This window comes from Bos taurus, chromosome 2 (assembly GCF_002263795.3).
Source record: "Bos taurus isolate L1 Dominette 01449 registration number 42190680 breed Hereford chromosome 2, ARS-UCD2.0, whole genome shotgun sequence".
In the NCBI taxonomy this organism is placed as follows: domain Eukaryota; kingdom Metazoa; phylum Chordata; class Mammalia; order Artiodactyla; family Bovidae; genus Bos; species Bos taurus.
Window position 1 is genome coordinate 106,668,879 of NC_037329.1, and position 22,385 is coordinate 106,691,263.

Sequence of the window (22,385 nt, forward strand, 5' to 3'; positions counted from 1 at the left end):
CTGGGGAGATAATTAATTGAGTCAGTGTTTGCTAATGTTCACACTTGAAGCTCAGAAAGCAGGTGACTGTAATTGGAGCCTGCTGCTTGGGTTGGGGTTAGGAGAAGGTAGGAAGAGCGAAGCATAGCGGATCTGGCGCTCTCTTCTTTCCTGGGGTCAAACGCAAAGGCTTTTAATTGGAAAGTACTACAAGAAAATTATTTAATGAACTCTGAGTTCTTTGGTTTTAGAGGAGCGAATTAAGGCACGGCCAAAGAAAGAGTCCATACGGGTTAGGTAGAATCAAAGTATAGAGGGTCCTGGCGTGCCGGAACGTAGCCTTTCAGGGCTTTAACCTCGAGACTACACCTCCCAGAATTCCGCTCTGCGAGTCCCACCCGCGTTAAAGTGGCTGCGCGTGCGCGAGCCCTGTGACCGCCGCCTTTCCAAGCTCCATTAGCCCCGAGATTCCGCGCGCCTGCCTCCCTCCCGCTGGGATCGCCCCTTCAGGCCCTCCGTGCGTCCGCTGGGGGCGCGCGCAGTGCGTGTCTGGTGGCAGCCGCGCTGGCGGCTGAGAGCGCGGGTCGCGTGGCCGTGCGTGGTTGCTAGGGGAGCCTGAGGCCGCCAGCTCGCCCGCAGGCCGAGGGAGGAAGCAGCGCGGAGCCGGCGCCCAGCCGCGGCGAAGCTGAGTCCGCTGGGTGAGTGTGGCCGCGGAGCTGGGGCAACGGCCCTCTGCCGGCTCGACTCTCTCTCCCCTTCTTCTGCCCCGGGCCTTTTGACGCGGCCTCCAGCCCTCTGGCTGCTCCTGCCCAGCCCTGCTTCCTGCCAGCCACCTCTCCATCACCTGGGAAGAGAGGGATCCGCGGCCTCCTACCCTGCCAGGTCTTCGCGCCTCCTCGGAACCCCTCTGCACCCTTTCTTGACCCCCTTTCCCGCCGCACCCAGTGAACTTAGTCGCCCCTCCTCTGGTTCCCCGAATCCTGCAGCATCTTTTCACCCTAGGCCTCGAGCTTCCTTTCCCGCCCCACTGTAGTTTAAATTCCCCTCTCTTTAGTGTGAGCCCAAGGTCCTCTCAGGCCTCACGGCTGAATTTAACATGAATACCCCGCTTTTAACTTCCCCATCTTCACTGTCTGTAGAGAAATACTTTCCTTAACTGTGTAGAATTTAACTCTTCATGTGTTCATCAATCCATTACTTCCTTTAATCATTTAACAATTTTTAATAAGCATCGACAAATACTTAGTGAGCCAGGGCATTATGGAAGGCACTGGGGGATACAGGGGTGCACAGGGCAGGCATGTTTGCACAGAGTTTAGGGGAAATTTTAAGCATGTAAACAGCATTTGTCATATTGTGTGGTGTGTGTTCTAATAGAACATTAGAAAAATATTTAACCCAAATTTATTTGGAAAACTCTGTTATCTTCACATTTCCATTCTACATCTAGGAAATGTTTTAATCCTTCCTTCCTTGGGGAGTTACTCCTATCTACTCAGATACTCCAGATTCCATCTTCCTTAACTTAATTACCTGTTGATTTAGGCAGTCAACAAGTAGCAGGGGGGCCCTTTGGGAAGGTGTTCTATCCTTAGTTATTTGCAATAAATACTGAGGTACTGTTTGTATGAAAACCACCCCCTCTTAGTTCCCAAAAGTTAGGAGCTCTTTATTGATTGGACTGAATGTAGCACTGAAAAATCATCAAATGTTTTCTGGGAATAAAGAGGTGAGAGGACCTTCCAGATACAAAGTATCTTTAGTAAAGATACAGCAAGGCCTGAAAAGAGAACTGGAAACAGTCTGACAGACCTGAGCTGGGTTTGCAGGGAACTTTCCTGCTCAGTTCTATCCTACTCTTTGCTGCCCGATGGACTGTAGCCTGCCAGGCAGGCTCCTCTGTCCATGGGATTTCCCAGGCAAGAATACCAGAGTGGGTTGCCATTTCTTTCTTCAGGGAATCTTTCTGATCAGAAATCAAACTTGAGCCCCGCTGCAGTGGAAGCTCAGTCTTCAGCACTGGAAAACAAGGGAAGCCCCACATGCAGTTTTAGAAGAATCAATTTCCAGATCCTTAGCTTCCAAATGAACTCTTCTGAAACTGACCTTACAAGAAAAGGGGTAGAGAGTGTCATATCTCTTATGCTTCCAAATTTTGCTGTAGTGTGTTATTCTGTGTATAAAAACCAGGTTGGGGGTGGTCCCAAGATGGCAGAGGAATAGGACAGGGAGACCACTTTCTCTCCCACAAATTCATGGAAAGATCATTTGAATGCTGAGCAACTTCCACAAAACAACTTCTGAATGCTGGCGGAGGACACCAGGCACCCAGAAAGGCAGCCCATTCTCTTCGAAAGGAGGTAGGACAAAATATAAAACACAAAAAGAGAGAACAGAGTTAGGGATGGAGACCTGTCCTGGGAAGGGAGTCCTGAAGGAAGAGAAGTTTCCAAACAGCAGAAAACCCTCTCATTTGCGGGTCTGTGGGCAGTTTTGGAATCTCAGAGGGCTACATAACCAGGAGGAAAAAAAAAAAAAAAACCCACAGAATACACGCCTAACCTCAACTTACAGCGGAGAAGTAGCCTAGTTGCAGGCACGCATCCGACACCAGCGATCGGGGGGCTGGACAGGGAGGCGTGGGCTGCATGCTTTAGGGTAAGGACTGGACCAGAATGCCCTGAGGACAATCTGAGGGAGCTAACGTGAAATAGCAACCCAAACCATCGGATAGCCAGAGAGGGAAAAAAAAAAAACTTTCCCGCGAAAGGCTCTAACCTAACCCAACCTGCAGCCTGGCCGACTCATAGAACAAAGAATTGAGCAAAAACCAAAGGAGAGCTAGCTGGCTGCACACAGGCTCCTCCCCCACCAGAGGCAGAGAGGCAGATGTCTGACAGCCAGAGCCAGAAGGCAAGGGGCAATCTTGGCCCCAGAGACTGGGATCCTCCACCAAACTGTGAGCAGGCTCCCAGTTGCTAACCACGTCTTCCTGGGATCCTGGATGGTTGACATCTGCCAGGAGGGTCGCAGCCTGAGATCATCTCCCCAGAGGAGACATGGCACACCTGAGACGGTGCTCTTGCTACGCACCTGGGAAACAGAGTGGCTGGACCAGGGAGGTGATTAAGACACACGGCCCACCTGGGACAGTGTGCTCGCCAATCACCTGGTCACCTGAGCTGCTCTGACCTGGGAAGGGCACAAAATGCACGCCCAACTGAGTCTGTGCCCTTGTGGAGTAGCCGAGAACCTGAACCTGAGCATCTTAGACCTGGGAAGTGCACGAAACTCAGGGCCCACTTTGGACAGTACCCCTGCAGAGCAACCTGTTGCCTGAGCATTGTAGACCTGGAAAGCACGCGCTGCCGTGAGCTGGGGCAAACCCAGTGTGGTCCATACATTGCAAGCACTCCCCACACATGCCAGTGATATTTGTTTGCAGTGTTCCTCCCTCCCCACAATACAACTGAACAAGTGAGCCTAAATAAGTGACCACCTTCGCCCCTTTGTGTCAGAATGGAAATTAGACACTGAAGAGACTTGCAAAAAGAGGAAGCCAAAATAAACGAAGAGGAAACCACTCTGGAAGTGACAGGTGCAACAGATTAAAACCCTGTAGTTAACATTGACTAAGCATTGGAAGGGGCCTATTAGACCTCGAGAACAAGTACAAGCTGGAACAAGAAACTATCTGAAACTGAACTGACCCCACACAGCCCACAACAGCTCTAGAGAAATTCCTAGATATATTTTTACTATTATCATTTTTTGATTTTTAAGTTCTCTATTACTCCTTTAATTTTCATTTTAATAACTTACTATTACCTTGCAAAAAAAAAAGTGCATTTTTAAAGCAAATTTCATATATATATTTTATAATTTTTGTGATTGATTTTGTTTTGTATTTTTAACGTATTTTTGAGAGTCTAACCTCTACTCTAGATTGTTAATCTTTGCTTTTTGGTATTTGTTATCAATTTTGTACCTTTAAGAATCTAATCTTCAGTATCTTTTTTTCACTTAGGGGTGTGATTACTGGCTTGATTGCTCTCTCCCCTTTTGACTCTCCCTTTTCTCCCCCAGGTCACCTCTTTCTCCTCCCTCCCCCTTCTCTTCTCTGCTTAACTCTGTGAATCTCTCTGGGTGTTCCGGGCTGTGGAGAATGCATAGGGAACTGATTACTGGCTAGATTGGTCTTTCCCCTTTTGACTCCCCCCTCTTTTCCTCCTGGTAACCTCTGTCTCCCTCCTCCCTCTTCTCTTCTCCATGTAACTTTGTGAACCTCTCTGGGTGTCCCTCACTGTGGAGAATCTTTTCACCATTAACCTAGATGTTTTATCATCTGTGCTGTCTTGAAGCTACTGTAAGAATAAGACTGGAAGCTAGAGGCAGGAGGCTTAAATCCAAAACTTGAGAACACCAGAGAACTCCTGATTCCAGGGAACATTAATAGACAAGAGCTCATCCAAAAGCCTCCATACCTACACTGAAACCAAGCTCTACCCAAGAGCCAACAAGTTCCAGAGCAAGACATATCATGCTAATTCTCCAGCAATGCAGGAACACAGCCCTGAGCATTAAAATACAGGTTGCCCAAAGCCATGCCAAACCCATAGACACCCCAAAATTTACTACTGGACACTTCATTGCACTCCAGAGAGAAGAGATCCAGTTCACCCACCAGAACACAGGCGCAAGCTCCCCTAATCAGGCAGGAAACCTTGACGAGCCACTAGACCAACCCTACCCACAGGGAGCAAGCTCCACAATAAAGAGGAATCACAGACTTACAGCCTACAGAAAGGCCACCCCAAACAGCAATCTAAACAAAATATAAAGGCAGAGAAATATTCAGCAGGTAAAGGAACACGATAAATGCCCACCAAACCAAACAAAAGAGGAGGAGATAGGGAGTCTACCTGAAAAAGAATTCAGAATAATGATAATAAAGATGATCTTAAATCTTGAAAACAAAATGGAGTTACAGATAAATAGACTAGAGACAAGGATTAAGAACATGTAAGAAATGTTTAACAAGGACCTATAAGAAATTAAAAAGAGTCAATCAGTTATGAGTAATGCAATAACTGAGATCAAAAGCACTCTGCAGGGAGCCAACAGTAGAATAACTGAGGCAGAAGACAGGATAAGTGAGGTGGAAGATAGAATGGTGGAAATAAGTGAAGCAGAGAGGAAAAAAAAAAAGGACAACCTCAGAGACCTTTGGGACAGTGTTAAACACCCTAACGTTCGAATCATAGGCATCCCAGAAGAAGAAGACAAAAAGAAAGGGCATGAGAAAATACTTGAGAAGATAATAATTGAAAACTTTCCTAAAATGGGGAAGGAAATAGCCACTCAAGTCCAAGAAACCCAGAGAGTCCCAATCAGGATAAACCCAAGGTGAAACACCCCAAGACACATATTAATCAAATTAACAAAGTTCAAACACAAAGGACAAATATTAAAGCAGCAAGGGAAAAGCAACAAATAACACACAAGGGGATCCCTATGAGGATTACAGCTTATCTTTCAACAGAAACTCTTCAGGCCAGAAGGGAATGGCAGGATATACTTAAAGTGATGAAAGAGAAAAGCCTACAACCTAGATTACTGTACCCAACAAGGATCTCATTCAAATATGAAGGAGAAATCAAAAGCTTTACAGACAAGCAAAAGCTGAGAGAATTCAGCACCACCAAACCAGCTCTTCAACAAATGCTAAAGGATCTTCTCTAGACAGAAAACACAGAAAAGGTTTATGAACTTGAACCCAAAACAACAAAGTAAGTGGCAGCAGGATCATACTTATCAACAATTGCCTTAAATTTAAATGGGTTGAATGTCCCAACCAAAAGACAAAGACTGGCTGAATGGATCAAAAACAAGACCCCTATATATGCCGTCTACAAGAGATCCACCTCAAAACAAGGGACACATACAGACTGAAAGTGAAGGGCTGGAAAAAGATATTTCATGCAAATGGAGACCAAAAGAAAGCAGGAGTAGCAATACTCAAATCAGATAAAATAGACCTTGAAATAAAGGCTGTGAAAAGAGACAAAGAAGGACACTACATAATGATCAAAGGATCAATCCAAGAAGAAGATATAACAATTATAAATATGTATGCACCCAACATAGAACCACAATATGTAAGACATATTCTGACAAGTATGAAAGGGGAAATTAACAATAACACAATAATAGTGGGAGACTTTAATCCCGACTCACACCTATGGCTAGATCAGCCAAACAGAAAATTAGCAAAGAAACACAAACTTTAAATGATACAATGGACCAGTTAGATCTAATAGATATCTGTAGGACATTTCACCCCAAAACAATTAATTTCACCTTTTTCTCAGGTGCACACACAACATTCTCTAGAATAGATCACATCCTGGGCCATAAATCTGGCCTTGGTAAATACAAAAAAATTGAAATCATTTCAAGCATCTTTTCTGATCACACTGTGGTAAGATTAGATGTCAACTACAGGAAAAAAAAAACTATTAAAAATGCGAACATATGGAGGCTGAACAACATGCTTCTGAATAAACAACAATCTCCGAAATACAAAAAAATCAAAATATGCATAGAAACAAATGAAAACATGACAACCCAAAACCTATGGGATTCAGTAAAAGCAGTGCTCAGGGGAACATTCATAGCAATACAAGCTTACCTCAAGAAACAAGAGAAAAATAAAATAAATAACCTAATATTACACCTAAAACAACTAGAAAAAGAAGATATGAAGAACCCCAGGGTTAGTAGAAGGAAATAAATCATTAAAATTAGGGCAGAAATAAATGAAAAATAAGCGAAGGAGACTGTAGCAAAAGTCAACAAAGCTAAAAGCTGGTTCTTTGAGAAGATAAAATAGACAAACCATTAGCTAGGGAGAAGAATCAAATCAACAGAGTTAGAAATGAAAATGCAGAAATCACAACAGACAACACAGAAATACAAAGGATCATAAGAGACTACTGTCACCAACTGTATGACAACAAAACGGACAACTTGGAAGAAATGGACGAATTCTTAGAAAAGTGTAACCTTCCAAAACTGTACCAGGAAGAAATAGAAAAATCTTAACAAACCCAACACAAGCATGGAAATCAAAACTGTAATAAAAAATCTTCAAACAAAAGCCCAGGACCAGATGGCTTCATAGGTGAATTCTACCAAAATTTAGAGAAGAGCTAACACCTATACTACTCAAACTCTTCCAGAAGAAGGTAAACTGCCAAACTCATTCTATGAGGCCACCGTCACCCTAATACCAAAACCAGACAAAGATGCCACAAAAAAAACTACAGACCAGTATTACCAATGAGCATAGATGCAAAAGTTCTCAACAAAATTCTAGCAAACAAAATCCAACAACATATTAAAAAGATGATACATCATGACCAAATGGGTTTTATCCCAGGGATGCAAGGATTCTTCAATATTTGCAAATCAATGTGATATACCACATTAACAAATTGAAAGATAAAGACCATATGATTATCTCAATAGATGCAAAGAAAGTCTTTGACAGAATTCAACATATTCAAACCCTCCAGAAAGCAGGCATAGAAGGAACATACCTCAACATAATAAAAGCCATATATGATAAACCCACAGCAAACATTATTCTCAATGGTGAAAAATTGAAAGCATTTCCCCTAAAGTCAGGAACAAGACAATGGTGCCCACTCTCACCACTACTATTCAACATAGTTTTGGAAGGTTTAGTCACAGCAATCAGAGAAGAAAAAGAAATAAAAGGAATCCAGACTGGAAAAGAAGAAGTAAAACTCTTACTGTTTGCAGATGACATGATCCTCTACATAGAAAACCCTAAAGACATCACCAGAAGATTACTAGAGCTAATCAATGAATATAGTAAAGTTGCAGGATATAAAACTAATACATAGAAATCCCTTGCATTCCTATACACTAACAATGAGAAAACAGAAAGAGTAAGTAAGGAAACAGTTTCATTCACCATTGCTATGAAAAGAATAAAATACTTAGGGATAAATCTTCCTAAAGAAACAAAAGACCTATGTATAGAAAACTATAAAACACTGATGAAAGAAATCAAAGAAGACACAAATAGATGGAGAAATATACCATGTTCATGGATCAGAAGAATCAATATAGTCAAAATGGGTATACTACCCAAGGCAATCTATAGATTCAGTGCAGTCCCTATCAAGGTACCAACAGTATTTTTCACAGAACTAGAACAAATAATCTCACAATTTCTATGGAAATACAAAAAACCTCGAATAACCAAAGAAGAATGGAACTGGAGGAATCAATCTGCCTGACTTCAGGCTCTACTACAAAGCCACAGTTATCAAGACAGTATGGTACTGGCACAAAGACAGAAATATAGATCAATGGAACAAAATAGAAAGCCCAGAGGTAAATCCACACACCTTTGGACACCTTATCTTTGACAAAGGAGGCAAGAATATACAACGGAGAAAAGACAATGTCTTTAACAAGTGGTGCTGGGAAAACTGATCAACCGTCTGTAAAAGAATGAAACTAGAACACTTTCTAACACTATACACAAAAATAAACTCAAAATGGATTAAAGATCTAAACGTAAGATCAGAAACTATAAAACTCCTAGAGGAAAACATAGGCAAAACACTCTCTTGACATAAATCACAGCAGGATCCTCTATGAGCCACCTCCCAGAGTAATGGAAATAAAAGCAAAAATAAATAGGACCTAATTAAACTTAAAAGCTTTTCCACAACAAAGGAAACTATAAGCAAGGTGAAAAGATAGTTTTCAGAATGGGAGAAAATAATAGCAAATGAAACAACTGACACAGAATTAATCTCAAAAATATACAAGCAGCTCCTGCAGCTCAGTACCAGAAAAATAAATGACCCAATCAAAAAAGGGGCCAAAGAACTAAGCCGACATTTCTCCAAAGAAGACATACAGATGGCTAACAAACACATGAAAAGATGCCCAACAGCACTTATTATCAGATCAGATCAGATCAGTCGCTCAGTCGTGTCCAACTCTTTGCGACCCCATGAATCGCAGCATGCCAGGCCTCCCTGTCCATCACCAGCTCCCGGAGTTCACTGAGATTCACGTCCATAGAGTCAGTGATGCCATCCAGCCATCTCATCCTCTGTCGTCCCCTTCTCCTCCTGCCCCCAATCCCTCCCAGCATCAGAGTCTTTTCCAGTGAGTCAACTCTTCGCATGAGGTGGCCAAAGTACTGGAGTTTCAGCTTTAGCATCATTCCTTCCAAAGAAATCCCAGGGCTGATCTCCTTGCAGTCCAAGGGACTCTCAAGAGTCTTCTCCAACACCACAGTTCAAAAGCATCAATTCTTCGGCGCTCAGCCTTCTTCACAGTCCAACTCTCACATCCATACATGACCACAGGAAAAACCATAGCCTTGACTAGACAAACCTTTGTTGGCAAAGTTATGTCTCTGCTTTTGAATATGCTATCTAGGTTGGTCATAACCTTCCTTCCAAGGAGTAAGCGTCTTTTAATTTCATGGCTGCAATCACCATCTGTAGTGATTTTGGAGCCCAGAAAAATAAAGTCTGACACTGTTTTCACTGTTTCCCCATCTATTTCCCATGAAATGGTGGGACCGGATGCCATGATCTTCATTTTCTGAATGTTGAGCTTTAAGCCAACTTTTTCACTCTCCACTTTTACTTTCATCAAGAGGTCTTGAGTTCCTCTTCACTTTCTGCCATAAGGGTGGTGTCATCTGCATATCTGAGGTTATTGAGATTTCTCCCGGCAATCTTGATTCCAGCTTGTGTTTCTTCCAGTCCAGCGTTTCTCATGATGTACTCTGCATATAAGTTAAATAAACAGGGTGACAATATGTAGCCTTGACGAACTCCTTTTCCTATTTGGAACCAGTCTGTTGTTCCATGTCCAGTTCTAACTGTTGCTTTCCTGACCTGCATACAAATTTCTCAAGAGGCAGATCAGGTGGTCTGGTATTCCCATCTCTTTCAGAATTTTCCACAGTTTCTTGTGATCCACACAGTCAAAGGCTTTGGCATAGTCAATAAAGCAGAAATAGATGCTTTTCTGGAATTCTCTTGATTTTTCTATGATCCAGCAGATGTTGGCAATTTGATCTCTGGTTCCTCTGCTTTTTCTAAAACCAGCTTGAACATCAGGAAGTTCACGGTTCACGTATTGCTGAAGCCTGGCTTGGAGAATTTTGAGCATTACTTTACTAGCGTGTGAGATGAGGGCAATTGTGCAGTAGTTTGAGCATCCTTTGGCATTGCCTTTCTTTGGGATTGGAATGAAAACTGACCTTTTCCAGTCCTGTGGCCACTGCTGAGTTTTCCAAATTTGCTGGCATATCGAGTGCAGCACTTTCACAGCATCATCTTTCAGGATTTGGAATAGCTCAACTGGAATTCCATCACCTCCACTAGCTTTGTTCGTAGTGATGCTTTCTAAGGCCCACTTGACTTCACATTCCAGGATGTCTGGCTCTAGGTCAGTGATCACACCATCGTGATTATCTGGGTCGTGAAGATCTTTTTTGTACAGTTCTGTGTATTCTTACCATCTCTTCTTAATATCTTCTGCTTCTGTTAGGTCCATACCATTTCTGTCCTTTATCGAGCCCATCTTTGCATGAAATGTTCCTTTGGTATCTCTGATTTTCTTGAAGAGATCCCTAGTCTTTCCCATTCTGTTGTTTTCCTCTATTTCTTTATATTGATCACTGAAGAGGGCTTTCTTATTTCTTCTTGCTATTCTTTGGAACTCTGCATTCAGATGTTTATATCTTTCCTTTTCTCCTTTGCTTTTCACTTCTCTTCTTTTCACAGCTATTTGTAAGGCCTCCCCAGACAGCCATTTTGCTTTTTTTGCGTTTCTTTTCCATGGGGATGGTCTTGATCCCTGTCTCCTGTACAATGTCACGAACCTCATTCCATAGTTCATCAGGCACTCTATCTATCAGATCTAGGCCCTTAAATCTATTTCTCACTTCCACTGTATAATCATAAGGGATTTGATTTAGGTCATACCTGAATGGTCTAGTGGTTTTCCCTACTTTCTTCAATTTAAGTCTGAATTTGGCAATAAGGAGTTCATGATCTGAGCCACAGTCAGCTCCTGGTCTTGTTTTTGTTGACTGTATAGAGCTTCTCCATCTTTGGCTGCAAAGAATATAATCAGTCTGATTTCAGTGTTGACCATCTGGTGATGTCCTTGTATAGAGTCTTGTGTTGTTGGAAGAGGGTGTTTGTTATGACCAGTGCATTTTCTTGGCAAAACTCTATTAGTCTTTGCCCTGCTTCATTCCGTATTCCAAGGCCAAATTTGCCTGTTACTCCAGGTGTTTCTTGACTTCCTACTTTTGCATTCCAGTCTCCTATAATGAAAAGGACATCTTTTTTGGGTGTTAGTTCTAAAAGGTCTTCTAGGTCTTCCTAGAACCGTTCAACTTCAGCTTCTTCAGTGTTACTGGTTGGGGCATAGACTTGGATTACTGTGATATTGAATGGTTTGCCTTGGAAACGAATAGAGATCATTCTGTCATTTTTGAGATTGCATCCAAGTACTGCATTTTGGACTCTTTTGTTGACCATGATGGCCACTCCATTTCTTCTGAGGGATTCCTGCCCGCAGTAGTAGATATAATGGTCATCTGAGTTAAATTCACCCATTCCAGTCCATTTTAGTTCGCTGATTCCTAGAATGTCGACATTCACTCTTGCCATCTCTTATTTGACCACTTCCAATTTGCCTTGATTCATGGACCTGACATTCCAGGTTCCTATGCAATATTGCTCTTTACAGCATCGGACCTTGCTTCTATCACCAGTCACATCCACGGCTGGGTATTGTTTTTGCTTCGGCTCCATCCCCTCATTCTTTCTGGAGTTATTTCTCCACTGATCTCCAGTAGCATATTGGGCACCTACTGACCTGGGGAGTTTCTCTTTCAGTATCCTATCATTTTGCCTTTTCATACTGTTCATGGGATTCTCAAGGCAAGAATACTGAAGTGGTTTGCCATTCCCTTCTCCAGTGGACCACATTCTGTCAGATGTCTCCACCATGACCCGCCCATCATGGGTTGCCCCACGGGCATGGCTTAGTTTCATTGAGTTAGACAAGGCTGTGGTCCTAGTGTGATTAAATTGACTAGTTTTCTGTGAGTATGGTTTCAGTGTGTTTGCCCTCTGATGCCCTCTTGCAACACCTACCATTTTACTTGGGTTTCTCTTACCTTGGGCGTGGGGTATCTCTTCACGGCCGCTCCAGCAAAGCACAGCCATTGCTCCTTACCTTGCATGAGGGATATCTCCTCACCGCTGCCCTTCCTGACCTTCAACGTGGGATGTGTGTTATTCAATCAGATAGTTAAAACTCACTAAATCATCATGAAATATTTGTTTCAATTACAGTTAACCCTTACCTTAGTTCTTTCTATAAATTGTTTAGTATTTTCTACCTTCTCTTAATAAAAGGATAAACTTGTGATGAAAAATTTTAGAGTTCAACTTTAAGATGTACAAGGAATACATGGGTTTAATTTTTTTTTTTTTGGCCTGTACTCTCTGGCTTGTGGGATCTCAGTTCTCTGACCAAGGATTGGAACCTGGGCCATGGCAGCGAAAGCCCAAATCCTAACCACTAGTCCACCAGGGAACTCCCTAAGGAATATATGGTTTTAAACATTCCTTGGGGAATTCTTGGATAAAATCTGAAAAAGTATATTGCGGGAAAACTGTGGAAAGGTAATTAGCAGGAAGGTAACATCAGATCTGTCTTTAAGGTTACCGTAGTGTCAGTGTGCAGTTTGAATAAGTAAGATTTTAGACTGAAATCTGGAAGTCAGTGAGAAAACTAGAGACCAGGCCAGAGACCATGAGGGCTTTATGGTGGTTGTAATGGGGGAGAGGGTTTAGATTAACAGTGGTAGGGGCTTCCCTGGTGGGTCAGCTGGTAAAGAATCTGCCTGCAATGTCGGAGACCTGGGTTCGATCCCGGGGTTGGGAAGATCCTCTGGAGAAGGGAATGGCTACACACTCCAGTATTCTGGCCTGGAGAATTCCATGGACTGTATAGTCCACGGGGTTGCAGAGTCAGACACAACTGAGCGACTTTCACTTTAACAGTGGTAGAGTGGACAAAATCTGGTGGCAAAGTAAATGTCAGGAGAGTGGGACCAGGAGCAGTCTAGAATGATCCTAGGTTTCTGAATTTAGTGATCAAATAGGTGGTGCTGCAGGATGAGGCAGGAGGAGGAGGGGCAGCTTTGAGGACAAAGGTAAAGAAGTTACACTTTGGACATGGTGAGTTGAGGCTCCTTCAGCTTGAGAGGTTGTTCTGTAGGCCTGAGAGATGGAAGAAAATTGGAGAATGTAGGATGTGGTTGAGATCATGGGATAAAAGAGGCTGCTCTGAGAGAGTCTGTGTTAATAGTTGGATCTGCCATTTATTGAGCACTTATTGTGTGCCTCCTTTGGGGGAAGGGGGAGAAGGGAGAAGACTGCATGTGGAGGACACTGACTTTGAGGGAGTAGGTAGGGGAAAAGGGATGGAAGAAGGGAGGCAGAATATTTAAAGTCAAATCCAAAAATGAGTATGTAAATGAAAAGTAACTTTTTCATTGACAAAAGTTTTTCACTGAAAGACTAAGTGTTAGTTGCTCAGACGTGTCCAACTCTTTGTAACACCATGGTCTGCAGCCTGCCAGGCTCCTCTGGCCATGGAATTCACCAGGCAAGAATACTGGAGTAGGTAGCCATTCTCTTCTCCAGAGGGTCTTCCCCATCCAGGGATCGAACAGGATCTGGTACTTATTATGTGGAGTTGAGTTTAGCTTTCCTGTTAGATTCCTTCATCCTATGATAACCTTGGAATTGTCTAGTCATAGGCGTTCTGGACTTGAGCGTGAAATCAGATGCTTTGATCTGTCACTGAAATGTGAGAAAACTTTTCTTTAATGCTCTTAACTTCTCACTGTCTCTTCTGGCAGAACTGGGAAGCCAGACCTGGTGTTTTGGAATAAATACTGAGAATGCTAATTTCTGTTAGGACCTGAAATGAAAAAGACCTCATCCTTAGGAGCCTCTTGGATATTCTGGACAGGCAATGCCATTGTAGACCAGAGCTTTCAAGCTTTTTGGTCTCTTATGTGCACTTTTTTATTAAAGATTTTTGGAATCTTCAGTATATTCTTTTTAATGTGGAATATATATCTACTCCACATTAGAAATTGAAGTATTTATTAATTCAGTTAGAAATAATAAACTCATTACAAATAAACAAGTCACATTTTTAAAAATGAAAAATGGTATTGTTTCAAAAATGTTAGAAGAGTAGCGTTATTTTTGAGAATCTTAATGTCTGGTTTAATTGGAGACAGCTGGATTTTCCTACTTTTTTTCTGTTGTTTCAGTTGGTTCAGTGTACTGTTTCGTTGAATTATGTGGATTATCTAGCCTCATATAGAGGATTAGTTGCAAGAGGGAGGAATGTTTGTGTAGCCTTTTCAGATAGTGGGTATTCTTTGGTGCTGCTGCTGCTGCTAAGTCGCTTCAGTCATGTCCGACTCTGTGCGACCCCATAGACGGAAGCCCACCAGGGTCCCCTGTCCCTGGGATTCTCCAGGCAAGAACAGTGAAGTGGGCTGCCAATGCCTTCTCCGATTCTTTGGTACTACACAGACGTTAACAAGGGGTGGTGTTATGAAGGTTAGCTGCTATGGAATCTGAAATGTTATCAGGGAGGTTTTCATACTTCGTTACATTAGAATCCATTGGTCTATCTCTGACCAGATCTTTTACCCATGTCTGATTTTTTGACATTGTGTGATAGATAATTTGGGAAAATACTGGTTCATTGAGTTGTTGCCACATTCTATATGACAGTATAAAAAAATAATATTACCACAGTCATCAGAAAAATGGCTAAGTTTTGGGAAGCTGTCAAACTCATGGTGGCAGATACAATTTTGCCCAAATTCTCATTTTCTCTTGGAAGCTCAAATTTTATCATTGGCAACAAACACTGTCAGTTGTTTCCCTTGAAGTGACAGGCGTCCTCTGTTTCATTTTCTAGAGAACGCCTGCCAAGTGTCAAAGTCTGAATAACCATCATTTGTGTATCCTTCATTCTTTCAAGTAAACATGATGTTCCACAAAAATTTTGCAATTCAAATAAGTGCTTTACTTACAGATAACCGTTGTCTTCTGTTTTATATGTACTTCTTATTTTATCACACAGAATGTTAAAAAGATATACTTGAGGATTGGGATTTCATTTTTCACTGTGTCATCAAGGACATTCTTAAGTAAACCTGGCACTTCTTCCTTTGCTGTGCAGTGTAGAAGTGTGTGGTGGTGAAAAATCTCACGTGGTACCTTTGGCTTGAATCCTACTGGGGAAACAGCAGTTTGACCCACCGTTGCTCTTGCACCATCAGTGGAAAGGCTGGCACAGTTAAAAAGGCAAATCACATCTTAGTTTTGTTATGGAAATAGTTTCACCTAGTGGAACCCCTGAAAGGGCCCACACTTTAAGGACCATTGCCTTCAAGTTCACCCAAGGTTTCTTTCTGAAGCTGCTGAAGATCAGGGCTTCAGGAGAGCTAGTCACTTAATTATGTTAGAATGTACTTAATTGCTCAGTCATGTCCAACTCTTTGCGACCCCATGGACTGTAGCCCGCCAGGCTCCTCTGTCCATGGGATTCTCCAGGCAAGAATACTGGAGTGGCTTGCTATTCCCTTCTCCAGAGGATCTTCCCAATCCAGGGATTGAATGCGGGTCTCCTCCATTGCAGGCAGATTTTTTACTGTCTGAGCCACCAGGGAAGCCCCTAATTACGTTAAGCCTTCAACTGTTTCCACTTTTCAGTAATTTGCAGATAGACCTCCTTTAGCTTTAGCTGCTATAAGCTGTTTTTTTTTCCCTGAGGTTAGCTAACTTCTTTTGCAGTAACTGTGTTCTACAAGAGCTGCCCCCTCAACTTCTATTGGCCCTCCCTTCTCATTAGGTTGGCGTGTGGACCTTTCTTTCTCAATAGGGCTTTACAGAAGTTCCATGCTCCTCCAACTTTCTTTAGGGAGACAGTTTGGGATTTATCTGTTAAGAGAAAATGTGTCTGATTCCTACACTCCTCATTCTGTTTGATTCCAGCCAAGTCACTTCTATCTTCTTATATAACTATTGGGCAACTAAAGTGATCTCATCAGAGATCTTGTGACTCTAGACTCTGAACTGTTTCTGATGTTCTGAGTTCCTCTGGTGACTGAGTGAAACTCTCAGATGGAAGAGGAAAAGGAAACTGCAGATCCCAAGAGCCACACACTCCTGTAATATAGGAGAGTGACACAGTCAATGTGTAATTAATAATTACTTTCTGTAGAAATAGATACCTTGTCCAAGTTGGTTTGGTCTGGCCTGGCCTCTGGAGACCTGGTGGTTTGAGACAACAGTCATAGTTTTTCTAGCATAGGCTGCTCATCATTCACTCTCACTTAAGGAAGAAACTTGAGGCAAAACGCCCCATAAAGAGTGGAAGGCAGAATGAGATAGACAGCTTCTGAATGTTGTTTAAAGATGGCGGGGCAGGACGTTGAGATTCCTGAGACTGGTTGCTTTAGAAGAAGAGAGGTTGGATCCAGGGAAGGCAGGCAGGATGCTACTACAAATGCAGGCCTGCATTTGGTGAGGCAGGTGAGGGACTAGGAATTGGACAGAGCTAGCCACACAAATAGAGATGTTTGAGGCCATTTTGTTTATCTTCAGAATGCTCTGCAGTTCTTTACTTTTCTTATCCCCTCAGGGGAAAAAAAAATTGTTTCATTTTTAACAGCTTTGTGGAGGTATAACTGACCTAGAAAATATTCATTACCCTCAAGTCAATTATTTTTTAAACTTTATTCTAGGAACCCTTAACATCTTATGATATTTTAGGGGGAGGAGACTTGGGCAGCGTTGCTGAGAAGAAGGCCAGACTAGGGCAGTGATCTTCCAACTTCTACTAACATAGCTGTGCATTTATCTTTTACAGATACCCAAGATTTCCCTATAAAAATCATCAGGGGCTTATGAAGTATATTCATATGAAAAGAGAACAGTGGTAAAAGATAGCCTTTGCAAAACATTAAATTAGAGGAATAAATACACAGCAGATCTTCATGGGTGGGATGGGGCTTGAGTTGGGCCTGGAAAAGGTAAATGCCGGGCCACTTGCGTCCAGTGTTCTGGCACTGAGGATTCATGCGGAGGGATGCAGAGCAGTGTGTGCGGGAGGTGAGTGGAACAGTTGTCTTCACCCAGCCCTGAGGGGGTGTGCAGTGGGGGCCCGTGGCTATGAGGGAAAGCAGGCTTGGCTATGGTGCAGATGAGGACACAGTGGTGGGCTCTTGGGTGCTTCCCCACAAAGGGGTTCAGCATAGTGTTTCCAACCCGCCTTTTATCTTCCACCTGAAGGTTAGGGATAAGTTTGGAAACAGGGCCTAGGTGTGTGTTTCATTTCTATTTAAGAGGAAGCGTGGAGCCAGACAAACTCAAGTTTTAATCTGGCCACTCCTTGTTGGTTGTTTGATTATGGTGAAGTTACTTAGCTTTACTGAGACTCGGGTTCATCATCAGCAAATTGAGCATAGCGTTTTTGTGAGGATTAAATGAGCATAGTACCTGGTATTTGCTAGGTACCCAAACTAGCCTTCATCAGTGCTAGTGTTCAGTTCAGTTGTTCAGTTGTGTCTTTGCAACCCCATGGACTTCAGCACGCCAGGCTTCCCTGTCTATCACCAACTCCTGGAGCTTACTCAAACTTATGTCCATCGAGTCGGTAATGCCATCCAATCATCTCATCCTCTGTCATCCTCTTCTCCTCCCACCTTCAATCTTTCCTAGCACCACGGTCTTTTTTCAGTGAGTTAGTTCTTCCCATCAGGTGGCCAAAGAACTGGAGTTTCAGCTTCAGGATTAGTCCTTCCAGTGAATATTCAGGACTGATTTCCTTTAGGATAGACTGGTTGGATCTCCTTGCTATCCAGGAGACTCTCAAAAGAGTCTTCTCTTAGAGAAGTGCTAGTGTATTTCCCCTTTATTTACTTTTTTTTCCCAGTTTATCCAGTCAACAGAATATTGAGCACTTACTGTGGGTGCGACCTGGTACTGGGAACAACATGCTCGTTGCTCCTAGTTAGATGAGTAGTCCTTGTTAAAGTTCAGTGTCATAGAGACAGCAATGGTGGCCAGCACAGAGATGAGGCATCCTATTTGAACTGGGGAGTCCAGAAAGGCTACCTGGAGACGGTGACACAGCCTTTGAGCTGTGTATTTTTAAGTCTAGTAGACAAGAAGGAAAGGGCTCTAGGGCACCCAGGAGCCCACCACCACGTCCTCAGGTGCACGGTAGCCAAGCCTGCTTTCCCTCATAGCCACGGGCCCGCACTGCACACCACCTCAGGGCTGGGTGAAGACAACTGTCCCCTTTACCCGCTGCACACACACTAGGGAGTGACACTTGTAGAGACCTGAAGGTCTGAGATGGCAGGATGCACACGAGAAGCTACACGTCGGGTGACATTCAGGGGGCAGCAGCATGAAATCTCGTTTCCTTATCCCTTTCTGCCATCACTTTGGTGAACCTGTTGTGCCTCATTGGTGGGGAGAGATGTGGATTCCCATAAGATGACTACGTAAGTTGGAACGTGAGCCCATTGTGTGTACATGACACACACTCAGGTGTGTGGTCTTATAAAATCACTGGCAGGGTCTGACCCCTCCCTTTGTGCTTGTTTCCCATAAGTGCGCAGAGTGTAGCTGTGCCCTGCACAGTATTTCCATAGTTTGGACTTGGTGGAGGTCCATTTTCTGTTACCTTGAGTTTGCATTTACTTGCATCAAATCTGGTTTTAGCTGTGATGCTGTTTTTCACCCACTATCATTTTGAATAGTGGCAGTGATTTTTTGGTACTCTTCTTGAGAAGGACTCCCACACAGGTCAGTCTTTGCAGGAAAAGAGGGCTATATCACGTGGCTTTTGCAGGCTTTTTGTTGGTGGAAAACAGCAGCAGTTCCTGTAACTATAGGCAGGAATGAGAATCTTCCTTGGCCATTGTTCTCCTATCAAAATACAAAGCCCTCTCCCCATTGTCATTTGTGTCTTAAATAAAACTTGAGCAAGAAAATTCTCTGCTATTTCCTTCCCTTTAGCCACTGTGAAAATACTTGATTAAGATGCCAGTATTTCATTCAGAATTATCCCAGATGTATGACTTCTTATAGAAGAGTCTTGTGTTTCTCCCCTGGATGCTGTCATAAAAAGCAGGCTCACCCTTCCCTGCAGGTGTAAAAAACTGCAGAATATTTTTCATTTAGAAATCAAATGACCATGCAAAACTGACTATTTGGAACCCAGAGCTACGGACTGATTCAGAGGTTTTGCTTTAGAGGAAAGATTGAATGAGGGAATGCAAGAGACAGGCTCTCTCTCCCCAAGATGAGCCCAGACTGAAGCCTGGGATTTGGAATAAAGAAAATTTCTCTCTTCTTCTTGCCTGTATATTCTACTCCCGGACCTCTCCTGTCCCAGTGCGGCTGCTGGAAATAAAATCGCTTTAAGTAAAAAGAATGTTGATATCTAATTCCATTTTGTTTCTTCTCTTTTCCACCAACACATTGGTTGGAATTTAAGCCTGTATAGTTGGCTAGACTCTTGAAGAGATGAAATTACCGTCTCAGCCACAGAACGCACCCCAGAGGTCAACAGGAGAAATCCCTGCTCTTGTCTGAACTTGTCTCACTTAGTCCGTGGAAAGCAGAACACATCAGGGGCAGCTTGAGAACTGGTGAGGGAGCAGTACATGTAAAATCTGCTTCTCACATGATCTTTGAGCATTCAGAATTGGTTGATGAGGAGGAAGGTGTTGGCTGGCTTCTCTGCCACACCCAGGCTTGCCTTATTCCTAGGCACATGGGTGTCAGGTGATGGAAGGAAGCCACTCATGTAAACTTGTGGACGATGAGGCAGAAAGGTGTGAATTTTTCTTTGGAGAAGGAGGAAAGAGCTCTCTGAGTGAGAGAAAGGGAGCATGTGAACAGATTTCACCTGGTGGCACCTTAACGTCCCAGTCCTTGATGAAGCCAGCTCATCAAGGCATGAGGGCAGCAGGAAGTCCACGGAGATCACCCTCAAAATCTAGTGTTCTTCTCCCAGGGCCCCAAATGATGACTGAGACTGGTTGCCCAAGAAGTGCTAAAGCAGGGCTCTTGCTTGCCGGGGTACCACTGTAGCCTTGTGTCTGTCCTGGGACTGGAACATTCCCAGCTGTCTCTCTCCCCTTCAGGCTGACGGACTTCAAGGATGCAGCTGCTACTGCTGGAGGCATCTCGCACCTCACCTGAGCCAGGCCATGAGGCCATGTGGCCGTGATGTGGGCTCCTCATGGCCTCAGCAAGAACAGAGCACTACGATATCAGCCTCCGCCGGGGACACAGCTTGAAGCAGAGTGGGCCCACGGGCACAGCACCTACCCCGTCACCGAGAAACCCTCCGAGGGCAAAGTCTGGGCTCAGGCTCATCAGCAGGTGAAGCCAATCTGGCGGCTGGAGAAGAAACACGTGGGGACACTTTCAGCAGGGCTGGGCCCAGGCCTCTTGGGTGCACCCCCGCAGCCAGCGTACTTCTTTTGCCCCAGCACTCTATGTAGCTCCGGGACCACAGCTGTCACTGCAGGCCACAGCAACTGCTGTTACCTGCACTCCCTCCCAGACCTGTTCAGCAGTACCCTGCTATACCGCCGCTCCAACTACAGGCACAAAGCATACCAGCAGCTGGAGTCTTTCTGCTTGCGTTCAAGCCCATCAGAAAAAAGACCTTTCTCTCTCCCTCAAAAGAGGCTCCCTGTCAGACTCCCTGCCAACAAGGCCACGTCTTCCAAGCTCATCCCCATGGCATCCTCATCCACGGAACCATACTCCTCATTGGGAGCAGCCGGGGAAAGTCTTTCAGGGAGGAGCCTGGCCTCTGCCATCTCAGGGAAGACCCCATCTCCACTCCCCTCTTCTTCCTCTTCCTACAAACCCATGCTGAACAACAACTCCTTCATGCGGCCAAATAGCACTAAAGTGCCTTTATCACAGGCCACAGAGGGCCTGAAGCCAGTATCCTCACCCAAGGTCCAGCTCATCTCCTGGCAACACTCAGGGGGCACCGGAGACTGTGCGTTCCAGTCTGTTGAGCACAAGGCGCCCAAGAGCAGTGGCCCTGCCCTAGACGACGCCCCTCCCCACAACATGCTGTCTACCCCCAGCTCCTTGGACACCTCTGCCACCAGTGTTGCCTCTTCCTTCTACAGCCAGAGTAACTTAGTCACCAGGACTCAGTCGTATCCCTATGGCCTGAAGGGTGACCCTGTTTCCCAGACTCTGACTAAGGAGGTTCGGTTCACTGAGGCTGTGAGGAAGCTGACTGCAAGAGGCCTTGAGAAGAAACCAAGGCAAGGCTACCATTTTGAACAGACTTACTTCATGAACCCCAGCTTGCAGTGGGATCTCCTCAACCAGAACAGGAGGTGGAAACCTCCTGTGGCCAGCCAGCAGGTCCCTCAGGAGGACGCTGGAGCAGACAACAGGGCCCTCCCTGCAGTCTCGGACCCCGGGGGCTTGGACAGTGCAGTCTTCTGTACCAAACGCATCAGCATTCACCTCCTTGCCTCACATACCAATGGGCTCAGCTATAGCCCTGCCTGTGGATCTACGATCGACTCCCCACTTCTTGGAGAAGACAAGACTCCAGTTCCGCCTTCTCCATCTCAGCCCCTTGGTGTAGCCGAGGTGGCCACCCGCCTCTCTTCCATCCATCTGGGCAAACTTGGGAGAGAAGGGCCTAAGGAAGCCAGGGAGCTGAACTCACCTCCTAGGACTGTTGGGTGAGTTGAAGAAAGTGTTTGGTTCATTTCAAGTAGTAGGATGTACACACACCTGGTGACACTGACCCTGTGTCTCTGAAGGTTGGGTTTTATTTTCTAAGTGCTCTGGAATGTTGGTTTTCACTTTAGGGCAGAGATTGGCAAGCTACACCTTTCAGGCCAAATCCTGCCCTCAGCCTGCTTTTGTAAATAAGGCTTTATTGAAATGCAGCCTTATTCGTTTACTACTGTCTATGGCTGCTTTCTTGTTTTAATGATAGTGTTACATAGTTGCAACAGACTGAATGACCCACAAAACTGAAAATATTTACTCTCTGGTCCTTTAGAGGAAGAGTTTGCTAAGACCTGCTTTAGGTTATAACCAGGGAAAAATAAGAATTTCAAACATCATGTGTTGGGGACTGTGATTTCGCTACTTAATTCCAAACCAAATCAGGTTCTCAGTCACTCCTGGTATAACAGCTGTTTCAGA

At 44.1% G+C, this 22,385-nt stretch overlaps 1 protein-coding gene across 1 annotated transcript in view; it reads left to right on the forward strand.

Moving 5' to 3' along the window:
- Positions 1–418: 418 nt before the first annotated feature.
- Positions 419–22,385, forward strand: part of TTLL4 (tubulin tyrosine ligase like 4) — a 39,492-nt gene continuing 17,525 nt past the window's right edge. The window contains 3 exon segments of the mRNA NM_001205708.3: positions 419–677; positions 20,330–20,523; positions 20,526–21,913. Coding sequence (NP_001192637.3) covers positions 20,428–20,523; positions 20,526–21,913 — 1,484 coding nt within the window. The 5' untranslated portion in view covers positions 419–677; positions 20,330–20,427.